Source organism: Neofelis nebulosa, chromosome 17 (genome assembly GCF_028018385.1).
Source record: "Neofelis nebulosa isolate mNeoNeb1 chromosome 17, mNeoNeb1.pri, whole genome shotgun sequence".
Classification (NCBI taxonomy): Eukaryota; Metazoa; Chordata; class Mammalia; order Carnivora; family Felidae; genus Neofelis; species Neofelis nebulosa.
Window position 1 is genome coordinate 10,199,885 of NC_080798.1, and position 22,627 is coordinate 10,222,511.

At 58.0% G+C, this 22,627-nt stretch overlaps 1 protein-coding gene across 7 annotated transcripts in view; it reads right to left on the minus strand.

Moving 5' to 3' along the window:
- The window catches only part of DHX34 (DExH-box helicase 34), a 40,161-nt gene that overhangs the window by 4,356 nt on the left and 13,178 nt on the right, over positions 1–22,627 (minus strand). For 3 of the 7 annotated variants that reach the window (XM_058707283.1, XM_058707284.1, XM_058707286.1), the window contains exons 6-18: positions 22,015–22,232; positions 20,135–20,309; positions 18,233–18,426; positions 17,466–17,567; positions 16,377–16,601; positions 15,745–15,918; positions 15,255–15,372; positions 13,266–13,372; positions 10,814–11,104; positions 9,846–10,022; positions 9,474–9,612; positions 8,685–8,814; positions 3,671–4,719 (exon numbers count right to left, since the gene is read on the minus strand). In XM_058707283.1, coding sequence (XP_058563266.1) covers positions 4,551–4,719; positions 8,685–8,814; positions 9,474–9,612; positions 9,846–10,022; positions 10,814–11,104; positions 13,266–13,372; positions 15,255–15,372; positions 15,745–15,918; positions 16,377–16,601; positions 17,466–17,567; positions 18,233–18,426; positions 20,135–20,309; positions 22,015–22,232 — 2,219 coding nt within the window. In that variant the 3' untranslated portion in view covers positions 3,671–4,550. Of the gene's footprint in view, positions 1–3,670; positions 4,720–8,552; positions 8,815–9,473; positions 9,613–9,845; positions 10,023–10,813; positions 11,105–13,239; positions 13,373–13,493; positions 13,699–15,254; positions 15,373–15,744; positions 15,919–16,376; positions 16,602–17,465; positions 17,568–18,232; positions 18,427–20,134; positions 20,310–22,014; positions 22,233–22,627 lie in introns of those variants that run through there. The other 4 variants (XM_058707287.1, XM_058707282.1, XR_009255811.1 and 1 more) reach the window with 4 other exon arrangements.

The following is a 22,627-nucleotide window of genomic DNA, read 5'->3' on the forward strand; positions in this document are numbered from 1 at the left end:
CAGCTCCATCACTGCCCCATTTTGTTTCCTCCTACTGTCCCCTCCCTGGAATTCTCCCCGTCACTCGCCCGTTCACCCGGTGCCACCTCACAGCGAGTGCCCGGGGAACAGGTGGGGAGAACCAGCAGTGCCTTGGAGACTCAGCTGCCTCCACCCTCATTGACTCAGGCCACCGCGGCCCTGCTCTCCGGGCCCATCAGCGGGACCGCCGTCTTCAGGGGCTGGTGTCCTGGGGTGGGGGACCCCCAAAGGGTTGAGCAAATGAGCACATGACAGGAGGCTGGACACAGTAGAGCAGGGTGGGGGGTGGGGAGTTACCTGCTGCGAGCCGGGTGCCAGGCTCTGTTCTAGAAGCTTCATGCCTGCCAACCTGACAGACCCTCACCGCGAAGGAAGTGCGATCACTGCCCCCATTTCCCAGATGAGGAAAGTGAGGCCCAGAGAGGTACGGTCACACGGCAGGGGACTGTGGATCTCCGTTCCAACCGGAGGCCTAGAAGCTCTGAAGCCTGTGCTCTACCTACGCCCCCACCACCTCTCATTTTGAAAACTCTAATTCAGGGGGCGCCTGGGTGGCGCAGTCGGTTAAGCGTCCGACTTCAGCCAGGTCACGATCTCGCGGTCCGTGAGTTCGAGCCCCGCGTCAGGCTCTGGGCTGATGGCTCGGAGCCTGGAGCCTGTTTCCGATTCTGTGTCTCCCTCTCTCTCTGCCCCTCCCCCGTTCATGCTCTGTCTCTCTCTGTCCTAAAAATAAATAAAAAATGTTGAAAAAAAAAATTAAAAAAAAAAAAAAAAAAAAAAAAGAAAACTCTAATTCAGGGGGCACCTGGGTGGCTCAGTGGGCCGAACGTCCCGCTCTTGATTTCCGCTCGGGTCACGGTCTCAGGGTTCAGGGGTTTGAGCCCCATGACGTCAAGCGCTGACGATGCACGGCCCGCTTGGGGTTTTCTCTCTCTCCCTCACTCTCTCTGCTCCTTCCCTGCTTGTGCTCTTTCTCTCTCTCTCAAAATAAATAAACTTAAAATATATATGTGTGTGTATACACACACACACACACACACACATACATATATAATTCTAAGAGTCTATGATTTTTAAAGGGGCTAATATGAACTATTCTCTTTGTTAGATATTATTTGGGCCATTAAGATTAGTGTTTATCCTCCCCAAACTCCCCAGGACTGAAGTGGGACGGGTGAGGGACACACAGCAGGAAGGACTTCCCGGCCCTCCTTTGAGGGCAGTGGGGGGAGGAGGCGGGGCCGGGCCAAGGCCTGAGGTCGGCTGCAAGGGGAGGCCTTCGGGGGCGATGGGGAAACTGGGGACGCAGGCGGGTGGGGGAGGGGCAGCCCCCTCCCCCTCCTCCACCTGCTGGGCGACTGGAAATGCCTCTCGCTGAATCCTCTCTAATTAAACCAATTGGATGTGCCACCGGGGACGAGGGAAACTGGGCGGGAGGTTAATTGTAACTAAAAATACCTCCCCCGTTTCCTGGGGCGAGGAGGCAGCGGCCGCCGCCCGGGGTTGGGGGGGTTGGGGCCGGGCGGGCGTCCGGAGTAGGACGGGCCCCGGGAGGTGGGGACACCGCGAGCCGCCGGGTGGCGGGGCTCGGGCGCGTGCGGCTGGGGGAGGGCGGTCGGCACGGCGCGTGTCCGCGGCTGAGCCTGTCACCGCGCGGCGCGCGCGTGTCCCTGAGGAACGGCTGGGTCCCTGGCTGTGTCTGTCACGCTGGGCCTCGGTAGCCGTCGCGCGATCGGGGTTACGAGACGCGGGGCGTCGCTACCCGAGTCTCGGCGGGATTGTGTGGCAAAGCGGGTCTTCTTTATAACCGGGGGCCGCTTCGTAGGAGTCCGTGGCGGTGTCTCCGTGTGTGTGGCTTTGTAGCCTCTTGTGAGCTGTGTGTCCAGGACAGCAGGACTCTGGGTCATCCCCCTCGGGTCCCCGTGAATGTGGGGCAGGCAGTGAGGCTGGGCTCCCTCCAGAGGGCGCCGGGGAGCCACGGAAAGCTGTTTGTTTGGAACCGCTTTATTGGAATAAAATTCAGGGCCATAAAACCCTTCCATTTAAAGCGTGGGGTTCGATGGCTTTCGTAAATTCACAGAGTTGTGCAGCCATCACCGTAATCAACTGGGCAACATTTGCATTAATCCCCAAAAGAAACCTTCTACCCCTTATCAGCCGCACCCCTCCGCCCTAACTCCCAATCCACTCTCTGGCTCGATGGGTTTGTCCATTCCGGGCATTTCAGATAAATGAAATCATACAGTATATGGTCTTTGGTGTCTGGCTTCTTTCACTCGAGATCGTGTTTTTGGGCTCATCTATGTTGTAGCGTGAGTCAGTGCTTTGTTCCTTTTTATGGCTGAATATTATTCCATTGTCTTGGAAGGATTTTTTTTTTTGAAATGCGGTTATTAACCTATTTTTTAAGTTTATTTATTTTGAGAGAGAGAGAGAGAGAAACAGAGCACATGAGTGGGCCGAGGGGGAGAGGGAGGGAGAAAGAATCCCAAGCAGGCTCCACACTGTCAGCACGGAGGCCGATGTGGGACTCGAGCCCACAAACCGTGAGATCATGACCTGAGCTGAAGTCAAGAGCCTGGCGCTTAACTGAGCCACCCAGGCGCCCCTGTCTTGGAAGGATTTTGAGCACAGAAAGGACAGAATCGGGTTTGTGCTTTGCCTGGGCTGCCACACAGAGGGTGGATTATGGGGGGTGGGGGGGTGATAAGAGTTGGGTCGAGTCCCCCAAAAAAGATATAGTGAAGTCTTAATTCCAGGACCTGTGAATGTGACCTTATTTGGAAACAGGGTCTTGGCAGATATGACCCAGTTAAGATGAAGTCATAGGGTGGGAGAAAATGAGAAGGCTTGACTTGGGGGAAATATTGTGACAAATATATATGTGACATGTATTATATAAAGGACTATGTATATTACATAAATATATCAACCATATATTAAAAAAATTTTTTATTGGGGCGCCTGGGTGGCGCAGTCGGTTAAGCGTCCGACTTCAGCCAGGTCACGATCTCACGGTCTGTGAGTTCGAGCCCCGCGTCAGGCTCTGGGCTGATGGCTCAGAGCCTGGAGCCTGTTTCCGATTCTGTGTCTCCCTCTCTCTCTGTCCCTCCCCCGTTCATGCTCTGTCTCTCTCTGTCCCAAAAAATAAAATAAACGTTGAAAAAAAAAAATTAAAAAAAAAAAAAAAATTTTTATTAAGTAAACCACCCCATGTGGGGCTCGAACTCACAACCCCCAGATCAAAAGCCACACGCTCTACCAACTGAGGCAGCCAGGCACCCCTATAAACTATATACATAATATAAATAACTCTTTCAAGTCAAGAAGATGATTTTTTTTTAATTTTTTTTATTTATTTTTATTTTTATTTTTTAACGTTTATTTATTTTTGAGACAGAGAGAGACAGAGCATGAACGGGGGAGGGGCAGAGAGAGAGGGAGACACAGAACCGGAAGCAGGCTCCAGGCTCTGAGCCATCAGCCCAGAGCCTGATGCGGGGCTCGAACTCACAGACCACGAGATCGTGGCCTGAGCTGAAGTCAGCACTTAACCAACTGAGCCACGATGATTCCTTTTTAAGAGTCCCGATGATTCCTTTTTAAGAGTCAAAATACCGGAGGCTCCTGGGTGGCTCAGTCAGTTAAGCATCAGACTCTCGGTTTCGGCTCAGGTCATGATCTCACGGTTCATGGGTTCGAGCCCCGCACTGGGTCTGCACTGGCAGTGGAGAGCCTGCTTGGGATTCTCTGTCTCCCTCTCTCTATGTCCCTCCCCTGCTTGAGCTCTCTCTCACTCTCTCAAAATAAATAAATATACATTTTTTAAAAAGAGTCAAAATACTGAATATAAATTACAAAAAGTAGACCAATAAACGGCTACTAAGCCCGCGAAAAGATACTCAACATCATCCACCATCATGGAACTGTAATTACAATCGCAATAAATATCGCAATAATTACCATTAGCCTGGCTGATGAAAGCTCTCATACATGGCCGGGAGGCGCACACGTTGGCAAGAGCTTTGGAAGACAACTGCAAAGAACCTACTAAAACTGAACCCATGTGCGTCCCGGGACCCAGTGACTCCACTCCTGGCCGCGTACTGCACAGAACTGCACACGTGTGTTCACCAAAAGCCACACGGACCGTGTGGTCGTAGCAGCATTAGCTGTAACTGGACCCCGGCCAACTGGCCATCAACAAAAGAATAAATTAAAGCGTGATGAATTCATACAACAGAGTGAATACACCACAGCCCCACACAACGTAATGTCAGCCAAAGAAGCCAGACACAGGAGGGTCCATTGTTATGAGGTTCTAGAATGGGCAACACTAGGTGATGATGTTAGAGGTCAGAGCGCTGGTCACCCCGGGGGCCTGCGCTGGGGCGGGGAGCGCAAGCCAGCTGCCGGGGGAGCTAGTCACGGTCTGGTTCTCTGGATGGTGACACAGACATGTTTCGCTTCCTGGGGAATTTCACCAAGCTGTTCACTTACGACTTGAGCGCTTTTCTGTATGTTATGCTTCAAGGGAAAGTTTTAAAAGGTTGTTGAGTGAGTGCACACCCACCTTGCATTTTGAAAGATGCTGCGAGATCGAGGTTGTATGAATTCCCCCCAAGGCGGCTGCAAGTTCCCGTTCGCGCACATGCTAGCCAGCAGTGAGCATTGTCGATCTTTTTAATCTGGGCCAATCTGGTGGGTGCAAAGCTGTGTCTCCGTGAGCTTTATTTCCTGCGGTTTTGAGACTGTCCAAGCCACAGCCCCCCACCTGGAGTTTTTGTGCGCATTTTGGAACAGACCTAACTCCCCAGGTTAAGGGGTGATAAGAACTTCTGTTCAAGGCCATCAAATTCGCCTTTAAGGGGCTGTGACCCCTGGCTCTTCAATTCAGACTAATGCCCTGGTGGCCATATCTGGGCATTAAGAGTCTTTTCCCTTCTTCCAGCAGGTTCCCTCAGACTCACCCCGTAGAACGGTTTTATTGGGTCAGAGTCCAGGGGATGCTTAAGTCTTTTTGGCAGACATTGGGTGGCTTCCATTTTTAGCAATGCACCCCCCTCCCCACTACACACACACACACACACACACACACACACATAAAAAGAACTCTGTTTCTTGCCAATAGGACATTAATTTTATGTTTTAATATGAAACAAGGAGGAAAAGCAGAAACAATCCTGACAAGCTGTAATGTTCTGGGGGCATTTGGCTGTCCAGTGGGTGGGAAAAGCTCTGACGTTAGTTTCTCCCATAAACCATTTATCTTCCCATTTTTAACACCTTGTGTCAGGGAAGGTATTCTCAGGGGCCATAACAGCAAGAGAACTTTGACCACCAAAAACTGAAAAAAAGTTGAGTAAAGTCACCATAGATAAAGCCAAAAGACAAGCAGCAGACTGAGAGAAATGTTTGTAACATCAATAATGCTTAAGATCCAGCATATATAAAGAGCTACAACAAACCAATAACAAAATGACAAAGAGTTTAGGATTTGAACCAGCACAGAAGAGAAAATACAAATGGCTCAGATGCTTGGGCTCACTGGCAATCGGGGGAATAAAAATAATGTAAGCCAGTACAGCATGTATGGAAGGACAGGTAGGAGAATCTATCAAATGACCTATAAAAACGTACTTTCTGGGGGAACCTGGGTGGCTCAGTCAACTGAACACCTACCTGACTCTTGATTTCAGCTCAGGTCATGATCCCAGGGTCGTGGGATCGAGTCCCACATTGGGCTCTGTGCTAAGTATGCTTAAGATTCTCTCTCTCTGTCTCTCCCTCTGCCCCTCCCTCCCGCTTATACTCTAAAATAAAAATAAAAATAAATCATTTAAAAACTGTACCTTCTCTTGGACCAGCGATTCTACCTCTAGGAATGTATCCTACAGATGCTCATGTATCTGGAAATGACACACATACAAGAATATTCATGACAGCTTTTTATAGGAGCAAAAGATTGAGAACAGCTTAAATGTCTCTCCATATAGGCCTGGTTAGATAAATGTTTGGCACATCCATGTAACGGGCCAGTAGACAGCCAGGCAAAACAAGTCAGCCGGCTCTGTATCAACACAAAACCATCTCCTAGAACAGTGCCTGGCACATAGTAGGGACCATTGAGCGTTTGCTACTCTGGCACAATGCATGCACTTTCTCTGGAAAGATGACAGAAATGGACAGAAATGTAGATGGTTAAAAAGGAGTGGAACCTTGCAGTCTGTGCCAGGGACCCCTCGCAGATGCTCTTTCCCTTCTGACCCCTGATCGCACTCCTGGGAACGTGCCCTAAGCAAAGCCCGGAAGTCTGGGGGGAGGCCCGATGCCGAGGCAGGTTGGCCCGAGTGCTGTGCAGAATGGACGGAAAGGCGGTAATGGACGTGGGCAGGCCCGGCCGCTCCGGGAGGAAGCCTCCGCGGCCGCTCCCCGAGGGGTCGGGCGCACGAGTAACGACCGGGACGTGTTTACGTCAGCCGCTTTGTGCAAAGACGCAAACGGGATCTGCCGCCGGTCCCGCGGGCGCGGGGACTCCGGGGGGTGCTCTCTCCTCGCTACTACCTTTTTCCAGCCTCCCCGAATCTTCTATCGTGGAGAAAGCCTTTTTAAAAATAGGAATTCGTGAGGCCCCAGAGCGGTTTCCCCGATTGGTTAAGCGTCCACTCTGGATCTTGGCTCCGGTTTTGATCCTAGGGTTGGGAGCTCAGGCCCTGCCCTGGGCTCCGCCCTGGATGTGAAGCCTACTTAAAAGCAAAAGCAAAAAAGGAATTCAGATGCGGACAAAGAATCCTCCATATATAGGAAGCTGTGTGCTGTTGGCTCTACTTGATTAAGAGACGTAGAAATCATCCAAATACAGAACAGTAGGAAACGGGTTTTTACAAGTAGCGTGTCTACACTTGGGAGGTTTCACCGCCATCTTTAAAAGGCAGCTTTTGGACAAATTTTTAATGAGCTGGGGAAATACTGATGATCTGTCTCAGAACTGCTAAATGGGCCAAGGGCACAGTAGCACCTTGACCAGTTTGAAGACGTCTGGAGACACATGCACAGAGAAAGGCGCGTGGAGATTGTGCCCCTGAAAGTGAACCACGGTGGATTCTTACCTCCTTCCCTACATCGCTTTTCTGTACCTTCTCCGGGTCCTCCCGGGCTCCTCACTGCAGGGGACACCGGGGGGCCCAACCGACCTCTGCACCCCTGGCAGCAGAGGCTGGAGGCAGCGACTGGTCTCCCGGCCGCCCCCGCAGCGGCCTTCTGGAGAGAGCAGGCTCCCGCGGGTGGACTCCCTCCAGACCCGTGGGCGGCAGAGGAGACCCCCGGGGTCACGGCCAGGACTGGGCGTCCTCGAACCCAGCGGTCCTGGCAGCGGCCTCGGAGGGTTCTGTGCTGTCGTCCTGGGTGTCACTCCGGAGCACGTGGCCCAGATCCGTGGCTCCAGCCTCCCACGGTGTTATAAATACCCGATCCTCCCCACCACTGTGTTAAATCTCTTCCTGCTTAAAACACCTGCAGCGGCTTCTGTTTAGGCTCTGACCCCTGCCCCCCACAAGCGTGCATTGCTCGTGCATTGCTCTTACACTCGGGGGTGGGCCGAGGGCACAGGGTGCTGAAATTTGTCCCATGCACTTGTTTTCTACCATGGTGAATCACACTGATTGTTTTTTAAGTGTTAAATCGACACTGCATTCCTAGAACAAACCCCATTTGGCCAGGATGTGCTTTACTGTGCTTTCTATAAACCGCTGAGTAGGAGTCGCTAAACTTTTACCGAGGATTTGGTGGCTGTGTTTGTACAGGATACCCTAGTTTGCTTTTCTTTTTAAAATTTTTTTTTACTATTTATTTTTGAGAGAGAGAGAGAGAGAGAGAGAGGGGAGTTGGGGGCAGAGAAGGAGACACAGAATCTGAAGCAGGCTCCAGGCTCTGAGCTGTCAGCACAGAGCCTAATGCAGGGCCCGAACTCAAGGACCGCAAGATCATGACCTGAGCCAAAGTCCGACGCTCAACCGGCTGAGCCCCCAGGCACCCCGGCAGTCTGCGCCCTTCAAGACGTTTCTCCCTTTCAACGGAGCCACGGGATTTACCAGCATCAAGTGGTTCACTGCATTTCCCAATCCTTCTCGTGTGTGGCAGGGTGGGGCTGGGGGCCCCAGGGGACGAGGGAGAACGGCCATGGACCCTGCAGCAGGAATGGCCCCAGTGACCGTGCGGAACGTGCGGGCCCACGTCAACACCGACACCCCCACCCCCGGCCCAGCTCTCAAAGCAATGGATGTGCGGACGGACACGCAGGCCTCCCTGGTCTGAGAAAAAGCCGGGCCGTGGGGCCAGGGGAGAGCAGCAGCCGTGGGGAGGCCAAGGTCCTCCACCTGGGATCCGGAGGCCCTGCTGGGTCTTACCCGCCCGCACCTGCCCCAGGATGCCTCAGAGGGCCCGAGGCAGCGGGAGGGAGGAGAGCCAGAGCGACCCAGGGGACGACCGGGGGCAGCTGCCACTTTCCAGACAGGCAGGAGCAGGCTCCAAGGTCAGAGTCAGCACAGGAGACTTTATTCACGTATGCACACCCCTCCTGGCCGGGCTGGGCCAGACCCTGCGGCTCGGAGCTGAGGCCGCGGGTTCGGGCGGGAGTCCCAGGGTCCCTGGGGTCCCAGGCTCACACGTGCTGCCGCCGGTGCCGCAGAACCTCCGTGGGTGTGAACAGGAAGTCCTTCTGGCAGGCCGCACAGTGGTAGGGCTTCTGCAGGATGGACGCCTTCTGGAGGGGCTCGGGGGCGGCCTCCTCAGCCCCTGAGAGAGGGGGGAGGGAGGCTGTGGGGGGGGGGGGGTGCTCTGCCGAGCGCTCCCCACCCAAATCCCAGGCACCCGCAGGGCTCAGGCTGCCCCCCCCACCACCATCCCAGCCTCTGGGGAATCTGGCTCTGCCTCCTGCGGGAAGCCTTCCTCAATTAGCACACACACAGGCAAGCCTGAACTCTGTGTCCCATGGGGTGAGTGACTGAGACAGACAGACAGAGCCCTGGGGTGGTGACCATGGGGCCCCTCTGCCGTCTCCCCGACCAGCCCCGTTGTGGTGCATGCGGCAGACACGGTGTCGGGGTCCGCCCGCTGTGGCATCCCCTGGGGTGACAACAGGGTGCGTGTGGCCGAGACAGAGACAGCTGGACAGAGAAAGGACAAGGGACACAGTGGCGAGAGACAGAGGAACAGAAAGAGGCAGACCAGGGTCAGCACCACAGGGACTGAAAAGAGACGGACACAAAGAAATGAGGAAGAGCGTTCCAGACCCTCCCCGTCCTGGGCTCGGGGTCTCTGGGACAAAGCCTGTATGTGGCACCGACCAGGACTACAGTCACCGGTCCCCAGATGTCCAGTGAACGAACGCCTGGGCTCACGGGAAACGGCCGTGGGGCGGGTGGATGGGTGTCCCGCCCCCCCCCCATCCTCACCTGGGGGACCGTCCTGTGGGGCCTCGGGGCAAGTGTTCTCGTGCGCAATGCGCTCCAATGGCGTCAGGGGCACGTGCAGGCCGCAGTGGGGGCAGGTCCAGAAGGTGCGGAGACAGTCGCTGTACAGGTCCGTGTCGCTCTGAGGCAGGAAGGCTGCGTCAGGACTCGGCCCCTTGCCCAGCTGGCCGCCACCAGCCTGGGACCCGTCCCAGAACCCTCGCCCCCACCCTGGGGTTGGCAGGCCTCGTCCTGAAAGCACATCCTTGCACCAAGTGGGGGCGTGGCTGGTGGGGAGGCAGGGACTCCCTTGAATCCCATCTTCGGGGGCTGGGGGGTGGGGCGGTGAGGGGCCAAGGTGGGGTCCATGCTTACCGTGAGGCAGTTGTAGGTGAGGAAGTCAGTGACTGCGTAGCCCCCTTTGGTGGGGTGAGGGGACAAGGCAGAGCTACCGAAGAGGCCAGGAAGACTGGGCATGGCTGTGATGGTCTGGGGTCCCACATAGAGGTTCTGGACTTCCAGCCCCGTGAGCCGCCGGAGGCTGTAGGGGACCTGGGGAAGGAAAGACAGGACAGAGGGGTGACAGACCCAGGGAGACATTGTTAGGGCACCTGGATCCAGCCGTACCTGAAATCTGACCCTGGACGGTTCAGTTACGGGGCCAACTGCTTAGCCCAGTCACAACAGCGTCTCAGACACTCTGGACCAGGGGCTTGTCTAAAACATGCCCCGATGCCCCAGGCCCCTCCTGTGCTCCCTGTCACTTGTGGGACCACAGCCAGACCTTCCATCCGGCCACCATGCCCGTCCTCGCCGGCACGTCGGTCTGTTCCCCTCGCCCTGGCTCACTGGGCCTGCGGCACCTCCAGGAAGTCACCCTGGTTCACACCGTCGTCTCCACCCCATCCACACAGGGTAGACTCAGGAGCGATTCGAAACTCCCGGCTTAAGGGGTGGGGAACTGAACTCAAATCCACTCCACCCGATTCTTCCCACGCTCCTCTGTGGACGGACAGCTACGGACAGCTTCCCTGGCACGTCCTGCACACCCTTAACCGCTAACGAGGGGCAACACACAGAGCGTAAACCTGTGTTGATGAATTGGGAGGGAGGGACCTGCAGGGGTGAACAGCGGAGCCAGGCTCCTGGGGTCAAATCCGGGCCCCACCCCTTACCAGCTGTGTGACCTTGGGCTCGTCCTCAACTTGTCTGGTTTGGAAACCCGCAAATGTGCGACCCCTTAGCGAGCCAGAAGCCAGGCCTTCTGGACTCCGGATCCCTGCGGCGGGCACCCCTCTGGCCAAGGTGGGGCGTGGCCACCCGGGGGTGGGAGGGGCAGGTACCTTGGAGGCCGTGAACTTCAGCAGCTCCCTGCTCAGGTCGGCCACCTCCTTGCGGGCGACTGGATCCTCCTCCTCCTCCTCTTCTTGGTCCACCTCCGGCCGCCGCTGCTGGGCCTGACGCGCCAGCTGCCGGTCCAGGGCACTTTCCCAGCGGGCACGGAGCCGCACGGAAGCCGCCAGAAGCCGGACGGCACTCTCACTGTCCACAAGCTGGAGCTCCAGCCAGCCGTCAGCCACCAGGCGCGAGCAGTCACCGTTGGTGTCCAGGGACCGGCTGAACAGCAAGAGAGACTGGAAGCAAGAGGACCGGAAGACAGACAGTGGGCGTCCACCCTCGCAGCAAACACATACCGCTCGCCTACTCTGTGCCAGGCCCCCTTCCGGGTTCGGCTGTGAGTGAGACAAGAGTCCCCGCCCCCACGGAGCAGCCGGTCTGCTTGGAAAAACCGCCGCACCAAGACCAAAGAGGAAACTGCCATTCGTTCTAAGGAGTCAGGACTGCCGTCCTGCGTTGGAGGCAGACGGCGGAGGGAAAGCGTGTCTCCGCTGGGCTGAGCTTACACGCGTGGATGCCTCTGTCCACACTCATCGGCGTACCTGCCGTGTGCACGTGTCATTCTACATGAGCTTTATCCTCAAAACGTATAAACGGGCGGCTGGGTGGCTCAGTCGGTTAAGCGCTCGACTTCGGCTCAGGTCATGATCTCGCAGTCTGTGAGTTCGAGCCCCGCGTCGGGCTCTCTGCTGTCAGCACAGGGCCTGTTTTGGATCCTCTGACCCCAATCTCTCTGCCCCTCCCCCACTCATGCTCGCTCTCTCAAAAATAAATTAGCATTAAGAAAGGAAGGAAGGAAGGAAGGAAAGAAGAAAGAAAGAAAGAGGAAGGAAAGAAGGAAGGAAAGAAGAAAGAAAGAGGAAGAAAGGAAGGAAGGAAGGAAGGAAGGAAGGAAGGAAGGAAGGAAGGAAGGAAGGAAGGGAAAAAAAGGAAGAAAGAAAGAAACCAATCGTACAGAGGAGAGACAACGGCCAGGCAGCATCGCAGCCAGTGAATGTTTGCTTCCTCCCAGAAGTCCGCTAACTGCCACCACTCTGTCCCCTTACCGCTTTGTTCGTTCTTTCTGGCGCGGATAGGAGAATCTGGTGTTATGGTTTCTATTTATTTGTGTTTCTGTTTGTTGTCTGCCTCCCCCACTCATACAGGCGCCCCATGGACACAGGCAGTTTTGCGGATTCTGATCACGAGTGAACCCCCAGCACCTAGAACAGTAATCGGAGCCTGGTGCGAGGCACTCGCTCAAGAAACGTCTGAGCAAATACACAACTGGGCAGGTCAGAGTCAGCTCTCACGGGGTGGGTGGAAATCGCAGTGCCCACAAAATCCCCTGAGGCTTGGGGAGCCTGAAGGGTTTCTCTCTTCCCTCTACACTCCCTGGGATCAAAGCGAGGGGGTCCTGGAAACGGGGACGCCCATCTGGGGGGCACGGGAGGCATCGTCGTGCGGCCCTGGAGCTCTGGCTCGGCCGCCTGCTCGCTGCGTGGCTCAGGCAAGCGACATGCCCCCCTCGCCCCCTGAGCCTCATCTCCCCCATAAAGTGAGAAGCACGGCTGGCCTAGAACCACAGGGTGGCACGCAGAATTCACGAGGCGTGGCCGCTAAGGCTGGCAGGACTCTCGCTTCCTGGCCGCAGACGCACACACACACAAACCTATCTGCAACCTAAGCATGTCCTCCGCGGCCACCCTCTCCCGCCTGGCTGACTGCAGTCACTTCCCTGCTGGGCTCCCCGCTTCTGCCCGGCAGACTCTGATCCAGCTCTGTCTGAACCTTCCCCTGGGGTGGGGGCTCCAGTCTCTCCTACTTCTCTGACCTCCTCTCTCTGATCCCATCTCCAGCCATTCTCCCTTTCACCAACGCTGGTCCAGCTGTTCCCTGGGCCTGGCGGGTATGTGTGGGCCTCAGGGCCTTTGCACTCGCTGTTCCCTGTAAGACACTCTTCTCCCGAAGCATCCTGTGGCTCCTTCCCTCCCTTCTTCCAGGTCTTGGTGCAATAGCACCTTCTCAGCGAGGCCCACCCTGCTCACCTTTTTTCGTACAACAGCCTGCCCCCCACCCTCACCCCGCCCCTCCCCAATCCCCTTACCCCATTCTTCTCATTTTCCCCAAGTACTTCTCACCCGCTAACAGCATGCAATGCTTTACAGTCCTTACTGCCACCCTGCCCTGCCGGGTGTGCGCTCTGGGAGAGCAAGGACTGGGCTCGTCTTGTTCACCGCCATCATGCCAGTGCCTTCGACGGCTCCCAACACACAGCAGGCGCTCGGCAAGTATTTACCCAGCACAGGAATGCAGAGCCGGCTGGGGGAAGGCGGCTCTGCAGGCCCATCCCGGCCTCCTGCCCTGGGGACACGGTCATCGAACCCGGGAGCTGGGGCGCGTGGGGCCGGGACGCACCTGGAGCGCGGGGATGCGGACGCAGTTCACCAGGTAGGCCTTGTTGGTCTCCAGCAGGGAGACGAAGGTGAGGAGCTGGTGCCTGCTGCTCAGCTTGTCCCTGTCGTCTGGAACGGTCAGGACAACAGCTCAGGGCGCCCCTGCCACCGGATGTCCCACCCACAGCCCCCCACCCCTGCACTGGCCCGTTCCCCAGGGGCTGCCGGTCCCACCGGGGTATTTACACACCCGTATAAAACACACATTCACGCAGGGCGCCTGGGGGCTCAGCCGGTTAAGTGTCCGACTCTGGACCTTGGCTCAGTCATGATCGCACGGTTTGTGGGATTGAGCCCCGCGTCAGGCCCTGTGGTGACAGTGTGGAGCCTGCTTGGGATTCTCTGTCTCCCTGTTTCTCTCCCCTCTCCTGCTCTGTCTCTCAAAAATAAACAAACTTTAAAAAAAAAAAAAGTTTATTTATTTATTTAGAGAAGGAGAGAAAGAGAGCCCGGGCGGGGAGGGGCAGAGACAAGAGAGGAGAGAGAATCCCAAGCAGGCTCCGTGCCGTCAGTGCAGAGCCCAGTGCGGGACTTGAACCCACGAACCGTGAGCTCATGACCTGAGCCAAAACCAAGGGTTGGACGCTTAACTGACTGAGCCACCCAGGAGACCCAAAAATAAACTCTTTAAAAAAATATATATGCTCATGTGTATAAAGTGTCTGGAATTATTGGCAAATACTTTGTCATAATGAATATGACTTTCACTATGCGTTATTCGATGTTAAGAAATACTAGGGTTTTTTTGTTTTTGTTTTTTAAAGAAATACCGTTAATTTCATTAGGAGTGACAGTGGCATCGTAATACTGCAAAAAATCAGTCATTATTTTAATCATTTCTAAATGATATGATGTCTGGGATCTGCTGTACAATGCTCCAGCAAAAAGAAAAAAGTGAGGGGCACCTGGGTGGCTCAGTCGGTTAAGTGTCCGACTTCAGCTCAGGTCCTGATCTCACGGTCCGTGGGTTCGAGCCCCGCGTCGGGCTCTGTGCTGACAGCTCGGAGCCTGGAGCCTGCTTTGGATTCTGTGTCTCCCTCTCTCTCTGCCCCTCCCCTGCTCAGACTCTGTCTCTCTCTGTCTCAAAAATAAATAAACATTTTTAAAATTTTTTTAAAAAGAAAAGAAAAAAGTGAGGTGATGTAGACACAGGTGGCCAGATGGCGGCTACAGAGGCTGGATGAAGGTACTGAGGGCTCATCCTCCTCTACCTGTGTGACATCTGGATTTTCAAAATTAAAAATCAAAGGAGAACAACAATGGAGCAGGAAGAGGGTTAAGGGACCAGGGATTTACAAGCAGTTAAAGGCTTAAGAGACAAGTTGCAAATTCTACCTTAGATGCGTCCCGTTCTAACCCTGACCTTTCCAGGTTAGCATGTTGGGATACCGTATGGTACTTTCTTCACAGACAAGGAGAGAGATGGGTTGTGCCCCAGAGTTCACACAGAGTGCGCGGCTATACCACAGCCATCGGGAGAGCACACGTTCCACGCCGAACGTTCTGGAGGGCCCCCGCCCGGCCTGGCTGAAGCCTCGCTGAGGCGGCTCCTGGGGCTGAATGCCAGAATGCTGCCCCTGTGCCCACAGGGCCTGAGGGAAACCCCTGGGCAGGACTGAGCCGGGAGAACACAGAGCTCAGAGGACAGGTGCCGCCTACTCGCTAAAAGCTCTGGCCTGGGGAGTGGCCTCAGACCCCCATTGGCCACCCCCCACCCCACCCCTCCGTGGGGAGGGCGGGGCTCAGTGTGGCAGCGGACTCGCCAAGGTCACCCAGCGAGGTCTGGCTCTTGGGACCTCCATGCCTGCAGGTCCTGTGACAACAGCCCCAGCGAAGGCAGAATGTCGGGGGAGAAGGGGGTAACCCCGAATAGTGAGGGCCACCCTGACGTCACCGTCTCCACTCCTCACATCCCAAAGGGTTTCCCCCTCCCTGCCCAGACTCACGGTACCTCGGCTCCCTTCACCGCCCCCGGCCTCTTGCTCCTGCGCGTGCAGAACCTCCGGGCTGCTGGCAAAGACGGAAGTGGGGTGCGGCACGGTGCCCTGCTTGGACTGGGTGTGGAAAATCTGGAGGAACAAAGGCAGACGCCAGGTGACAGAGGCCCTCGGACCTACTCTCCACCGCCCAGAACCCTTCTTCCTCCAGCTCTTTGCCAGATTCCCCCATCCGTGTCTCCCCTCGAAGTCCCCTCCTCCAGGAAGCTTTCCCTGACTGCAGCCCAGGCTGGCCAGATACCCCCCCCGTGTCCCCCGATCCCGACCGCAAGCACCCTGGGTCACGCGTCCAGGCACAGATCTGCCCCCACACGCTGGCCTGGAGCCCACGAGGGCAGGGCCGGGACTGTTTCCGTATCTCTGAGTCCCCGGCACAGAGCGGGGCAGGGAGGGCCTGCTGAATGACAAAACCCACGCGGGGCCGGCAAGCCAGCGGAGGCCTACCTGGTCCGAGTCCTTGCGGCTGCTGTTGAACGGGTCCGGGACTGCAAGCTGGGGGTAGAGGCCCCGGCCCAGCACCAGCTTGAGCAGGGCCACCTGGTCCCGCGTCAGGTCCTGGGCCGAGGTGGTGGCCGCCTGCAGCTGATCCAGGCTGTGCCGCAGCTTAAACTTCACATCCTGGAGGGAACACGGGGGAAGGCGGGTTCCTGGGGCCCCATCCCGATACCCACGCGGCTCGTACAAGGATACGTGGACCCGAGGGTCCCGCGGATGGCGGTGGCCCGCTCCCGTCCGCGAGACCCTGGCTCCGGAGGGGAGGGCAGGGCCCCCCTCTGCTCGAGTCCGCCCTGCCTGCCGCCCCAGGCTCCAGAACAGGCCCCACCTCGGGGCGCCTGGGTGGCTCAGTCGGTCGGGCGGCCGACTTCGGCTCAGGTCATGATCTCGCGGTCCGTGAGTTCGGGCCCCGCGTCGGGCTCTGTGCTGCCAGCTCAGAGCCTGGAGCCTGTTTCGGATTCTGTGTCTCCCTCTCTCTGACCCTCCCCCGTTCATGCTCTGTCTCTCTCTGTCTCAAAAATAAATAAACGTTAAAAAAAAAAAAAAAATTAAAAAAAAAAAAAAAAAAGAACAGGCCCCACCTGGATGTCCACGCTGTCGCCGGCCCCCGGGTCCTCTTCGCTGGAGCAGCCGCCCGGGTCCTCCTGCAGCCGCAGCACCTTGCGCCTGTGTCCCCCGCCCTCCTCGTGCCGGCGCTTCAGCTGGTACAGTGCCCGGCGCTCCCGGCGCTGCCGCAGCCGGCTGTAGCTGTCCCCCGGCTTCGGGGCCCGGGCCCTGGCCAGCAGCCCGTGGTCCTCCAGCAGCTCCTGGGGGCGGCGGGGCCCGGGTGAGCGACGCGGGGCGGGCCGGTGGGCGCTGGACCCAGACGCGGGTTCCAGCCTGGGGCCCGCCACTCGCCGGCCCCTCTGTTTCGGAGGACGCGGACGTCGTGTGCATGTGTGACAGAGAGAGACGAAGACCCCCGCCCTCTGCTACTCTCTCCGGCCCTCGACGTGCCCAAGCTCAACCCCAAGGAGCACGTCACGCCGGCGAGTCTTACTTGACTTTCCCCCGCGGCACCTGCACGCCCACCGAAAGGCACGGCGAGGTGCCCGTGGAACAGTCGCGACACAGGCAGGCTGCGGGACCACGGAGTAAACGTGGCAAAGGCTCGCATGGCACCTGTGCGCCAGGCCCTGTTCTAAACGCTCTACGCGTCTTAACCCACTTAATCCTCACAGGACGGCTGTCATTGTCCCCCTTTCCTCACGACAGTGGAGGCCCTGAGCAGCATGGCACTGGGATCTGCCGCCGGGACGTCCACACCGGAGCTGGTGCCCCGCCCATCCCCCCACGCGGCCTCCCAGAGCTCAGCCTGCGTGGCCAGCTGCACCCCCCCACTCTAGATGGCCAAGTTCCTCACGAGGAGGGGTGTGTGACCGCCGACCCTGGCCACTCCTCCAGGAAGCCCTCCTGGATTTCTACCCCTTAGACCCGCCCAGGCCACCCCACATCTGAGTGTCCGATGGTGGGGGAGGTGGGGGCGGGGTGCAGGGCGGGACCCCGCTCCGTCAGAGAAGAGAGGCCGTGCCGCGGAGCATGCTCACACGCGCTCGCTCTGCACCCTTGCCCCGGCCCCGCCAGGTGTGTTGCTGGCCCCCACCCAACCCTCCCCCGGTCCTGAGCCTCACCTTGAACTGGCGCCGTACGTTGGCCATCTCGTACAGCCGATGCTCCTCTATGCACCGGTGGCGGCACCACTTGCGTGAGCTCCTGCTCCGTTCGGATTTCACCTGGTGCGGATCAGAAACCAGGGCGTCCGGGCCCTTCCAGCTGGGGGAGGGTGCAGGGGCCGACCCACCGCCCAGACGCCCCCGGCACGGGCCCAGACACCAGCCCCCTGGGAGAGTATGAGGCAGGTGGAGATCTGGCGGGCCTCCCTCAAGGACACCTGCTCTCCTCCTTCTTCCGGCTCTCAGCCCCCCCCTGCCCCCTCCTACAGGAAGCCCTCCCAGACCACACCGGGTCAGACATCCCCTCTGGGCTCTCTCGGCCCTTTGGACTCCCCATCACGGCCCATTCTGAGTGGTCACTGTCTGGGGCCAGGTCTGCCTCCCTGCGCTGACCTGTGAGACCCAGGAGGGCAGGGCCAGGCGGTTTGCTGGGTCCCCAGCACTGCCCAGCACAGGGCCAGGCCCAGAACAGGGGCTCGGGGAGCACGTGCTGGATATACAGGTGCCACCCAAGGGTGTGGACTTTCTCCAGTCAGCAGTGGGTCTGTTCAGTGTTTTAGAACCCAGCCTCCCCTCAAGGCCGGGCCCCACGCCCACGGAATGAATGGCAGACACGGGGGCCCGTCCAGTCTGCAGAGGGCTCCGTGGCCCTCCCTGGCGTGGAGGGCCTCCCCCGACTCCGTGCAGAATGACACAGACAGGGGTGACCCCACCCCCGGCCTCACCTGCACCCAGGTGTTGAAGACATTGAAGAGCGTGAAGGGGTCACCGTGGTCACTGTCCAGGGGCCGCCGCGCGGCCGCACTCTCGGGGTTGCTCTGGGCGCTGCGGGTGAAGGGCGACTGGACACTGAGGGCAGCCGCGATGGTGAGCACGGGCTCCGCCAGGTGGAACATGGAACCAAGGATCAGCATCTTCCCTGGGGGGCCGGGGGTGGGAGGTGGGAGGGACCCTGAGGCTGAGCCTCCTGGGCCCCGGGACACCCTGCCCCAGCTTCCCTCCACCTTGCCCACAAAGGGCCTTGGGGGCCAGACAGACAGAATCAAGTCCACACGCTGCACTCCACGGTCACATGAGCTTGGGCAAGGCCTCAGTTTCCCCATCTGTAGGTTGGAGGTAACCCAATTCCCGCCTCCTGGGGCACGAGGCGGGCACGAAGGGGTGGCTGCTGTTAGTGCCACTGCCTGCTCGGCTCTCCTCCCTACAACGGACTCCCCACCCCCCTTCCTGGCTTTATTTTCCTTCCCGGCACTCCCTGTGCCCCGCCACGGTATCCCTCTCCTCTCTCTAGAACGTGACTCCAACGAGGTGAAAAGCCATTCCTATCGGCCAGCGCTCCTCAGCAGGAACCGAGCCCTTCCCCGGTCTGGCCCCACAGTCAGCGGCCTGCGTATCATGCGTCTGACTCATCATCACCATTCTCCTTGGCTGCCTTTCTGGAAAGTTCCTGTTGTACGTCTAGCCTCGTAAACTGGAGTTGGGCAATAGGACGAGGCTGTCCCAGAACGCTGTAGCTCTGTCCCTCAGATGAGTCCCTCTACTTCTCTGTGCCTCCGTTTCCCTGTCTGGGAAATGGGCCTAGCCCACCTGCCTGCTGGGAGGATGTAATGTGCTTTTCCTGTGAAACACGCGGGGCTCCGACCGGCACAGAGTGACAACGGTGACTGAGCCGTCGGGGCCGGGACCGCCCAGCACCGGGTCATCGGCGTCTCCTGCCCCACAGGGCTTGGGGACCGACAGTGTCAGCTTGGCTGGGGAGCGCCTCCCAGCTCTGCCAACTGCGTGACCCTGGGTGAGCGAGTGATCAAATCCAGGCTCTATCGTTTGCCTGTTCTGGGCCCCGGGGCGTCTATCTCTGTCCCTGGCCAAGCGTCAACTTCCTCCTCTGTACAGAGGGGGTGACCGGAGGCCCTCCCTTCACCAGGTGACCATGAAATGACAGAAGGCCCGTAAAGCCTTTCACTGACATACAGCCAATGCTCACAGAATGTTCTTTTTCTTCTCAGATCCGATTCTCCCTGCTCTCGCCCTGTCTCCTTCTACAACAAATAAAAAGAACCACCTTCCCAACCACAAGGGGTCCTCGGGGTCGGTGGCACGCAGCCTGCCATCCCCACCACGGCTCCAGGGTGTGGTACTGGTGGGGATTTTAACGACATTAACACAGGCAGAGAGTTCTGTTGGGCATCGGGCCTGGAAATGGTGCCACAAACAGTCGTGCTCAGCTGGGAATATTCTGTGGGCCACACAGATCATCTAGAAAGTCTCGAGTCAGGAGAATCAGACCAGAACGCACCTCGGTCAGCGAGCTTCTCAGAAAGGGCAGGGATGACTCAGGAATGAGCAAGAAGAGGCAGAAGGTTTTGACATCCTTACGACACCGGGGGGGGGGGGGGGGGGGGGGGGCGGGGCCAGGGTGGAGCTGGGGACAGGCTGTGCGGAGGAGAGGTGCCTGTCTGTTGACTGCTGTACCCCCAGCGCCCAGAACGGTCCCCGGCAGGGAGACTTGTGAATGAATGGACGGGGCCCAGTGAAAGAATGGATTTGCCTATGAGTCACCCAGAGAGTGAATGGTCCCCGCAGCCACTCCCGGGGCCCCGTGTGATCACCCCAAAGGAAGTCCTCACCGATCACCACGTCCACCGGAAGCTGGGCCAGCAGAGAGCCGATAGGGGTGAGGGCCTCTGAGCTGTCCAGGGCCCCCTGGTCCCGGAGGTAGAGGATGGCCGTTTCCAGGCTGGCTGGTGGCGGAGGCTCGATGAAGGGGAAGGTTCGCGGGTCCCCCACGCACATGCTTTTCATCTGGAATGACAATCGAGTCCCCCAGGAATGGGGAACTCGGGAGCCGCTATGGAGCACCGGCAGGGGGCTCACGGATCACAAGCTCCTAATACCTTAAAACTCCTAATGTCAAGGCCCATCACACAGAAGCAGGGGAGAAGGACCACTGTCTGTCTGTCTGTCTGTCTGTCTACCCAGCACCTCTTCTCCCAGACCCCGGCCACGGAGCAAGCCACATGACCTAAGCTAGGCCCCTCTTGGTTTCTCAGCCCCTCGACATGGCAACCAACGAAGGAAGGAGGACGTGATCTGAGCAGGCCCTATCAGGATCCGCCCTGGGATTCTGCCATCCGACGCTGGGAGACAGAAGTCGGGGCATCCTCTCTGGTTGTGAGGGGCCGGTGTGGAAGCCCAGAGCTGCTGGACCATTTTTCCCTGGAGACGAGCCCGAGACAGTGGGTAGAGGAGTCCTTAATCGTTCCTAAGCCAGACCGCCCCCCACAATGGACACACCACCTCGTGAAATCCCCTTTCCTGCTTCTGGTAGTTTGAGCTGGGTTTCTCTCACTTGGGACCAAAGAACCCTGACTAATTCAGTGACCCAGAGACTGAAGCACAACACCCACCCGTCGCCGGGTCTGGCGAGGTATAAACAATCAGCTACTCCCTGGAGCAGATGAAGGAAAGGCTGGCGTGGGGGGCTCACGTGGCCGCGAGAGAGCACGGGGAAAGCTCAGAGGGTCCGGGGGCTCGGCCAGCCTCGCCGAGAGGTGACCTACTGTCCTGGGCCTCTTCCACCCGGCAACCAGCCGGCCCCCCTCCCTCCCTGCTCTTGAAACCTTGATCATGCCTGGGAGAACACCCAATGCTCATTTAAAAATCCCCTAAATCAGGGCGTCTGGGGGGCTCAGTTGGCTAAGTGTCTGACTTCAGCTCAGGTCATGATCTCACGGCTCGTGGGTTCGAGCCCCACGTCGGGCTCTGTGCTGACAGCTCAGAGCTTGGAACCTGCTTCAGATTCTGTGTCTCCCTCTCTCTCGGCCCCTCCCCTGCATACACCCTCTCTTTCTCAAAAACAAATGATAAAATTTTAAAAATGAAATCAAAAAGAGACTATCAGAGTGCATTATGCATAAGAAGGGGGGCTGGTCTGTGCCACTGGCCACTCCCGCCCGGGGGGCCTGCTGGGGAAGCCATCCGCCCTCCCCAGCTCGCTCGGCTTTTCCTCTTCTGCCGGACCACAGAGCCCACACTGGCCAGGCTCCGCTGGGGGGAGGTGTAGCCACAGGAAAGAGCGCTAACCAGGGCAAGGCGGGTGGAGGGACCTGGCCCTCAAACCCTCCCGCGCTCCCTCACCGGCTCTGCGGCACTGGCCGCTCCGTGAGTGGGCCTGTTGGGCCCAGCAGCCTAATCCAGTCAAAGCTAACTGATGAGGTAAGAGTCGGGACAAGATATCCGGAGAAACCCCAGTTTTAAAAGCCACCTCTTGATGGGTTTTCTGTTACAGTTGAAAGCATTCTGATGGAGTCATGAGGTTTCTCCCACAAGCCTGTGGATCTGGGGAACAACCGTCCCCCCGACGTGGAATCTGACACTTGGGAAGGATGAGCTCCCCTCTGTGGCCCGGCCAGGCCGGCCCTGCCCTGCTCTGCCCTTCCTGGCCCTGAAACCCTGGGACTGGTCCTGTCCCAGGTCCTCCCGGGCTCCTCCCGGCACCACGCCTCACCTGCAGCACCAGCGCGTCGAGGGCCACCCTCCGAATCTCCGGGACAGGGTAGGGGGCGAAGGCATCGTAGTCCGACTCAGCGTAGAGGCGGAAGCAGACGCCGGGGCCCGTGCGGCCCGCCCGGCCCTTCCGCTGCTCGGCACTGGCCTGGCTGATCCAGAATTCCTGCAGCCGCTGCAACTTGGCCTGTGGGTCATAGCCCATCTCCTTCACCTTCCCTGGGCGGGGACAGACGGGACACCGTGGGCAGCGGCCACGCGGGCCCGCCGCCTCGCCGCTCACTCCCGGACACCCCGGCTTCCTCCTTTATTCCATTAACGCCAACCAGGAGCTCATTCTGGCCTTGACCCTGACGTGTTGTTGATCTATTCTTTCGTGTCCTCATTCACACATCTCTTAACTTTCGCAGCCTCTGTGTGCTCGGGACCCCGGCCATCCAACCGTTATTATTAAGCTCCTGCTACGAGCCGGGCACTGTACTGGGCGCAGCTGTGAACAAAGTCCCTGGGCTCACGGGGCCGAACAGGACATAGTTCATCAATTCGAAGACCGACTTTTCCCACTTTCTCTGTCTCTGAAAGTGGGATGCACCTTAAAAGCAACGGCATGTCAA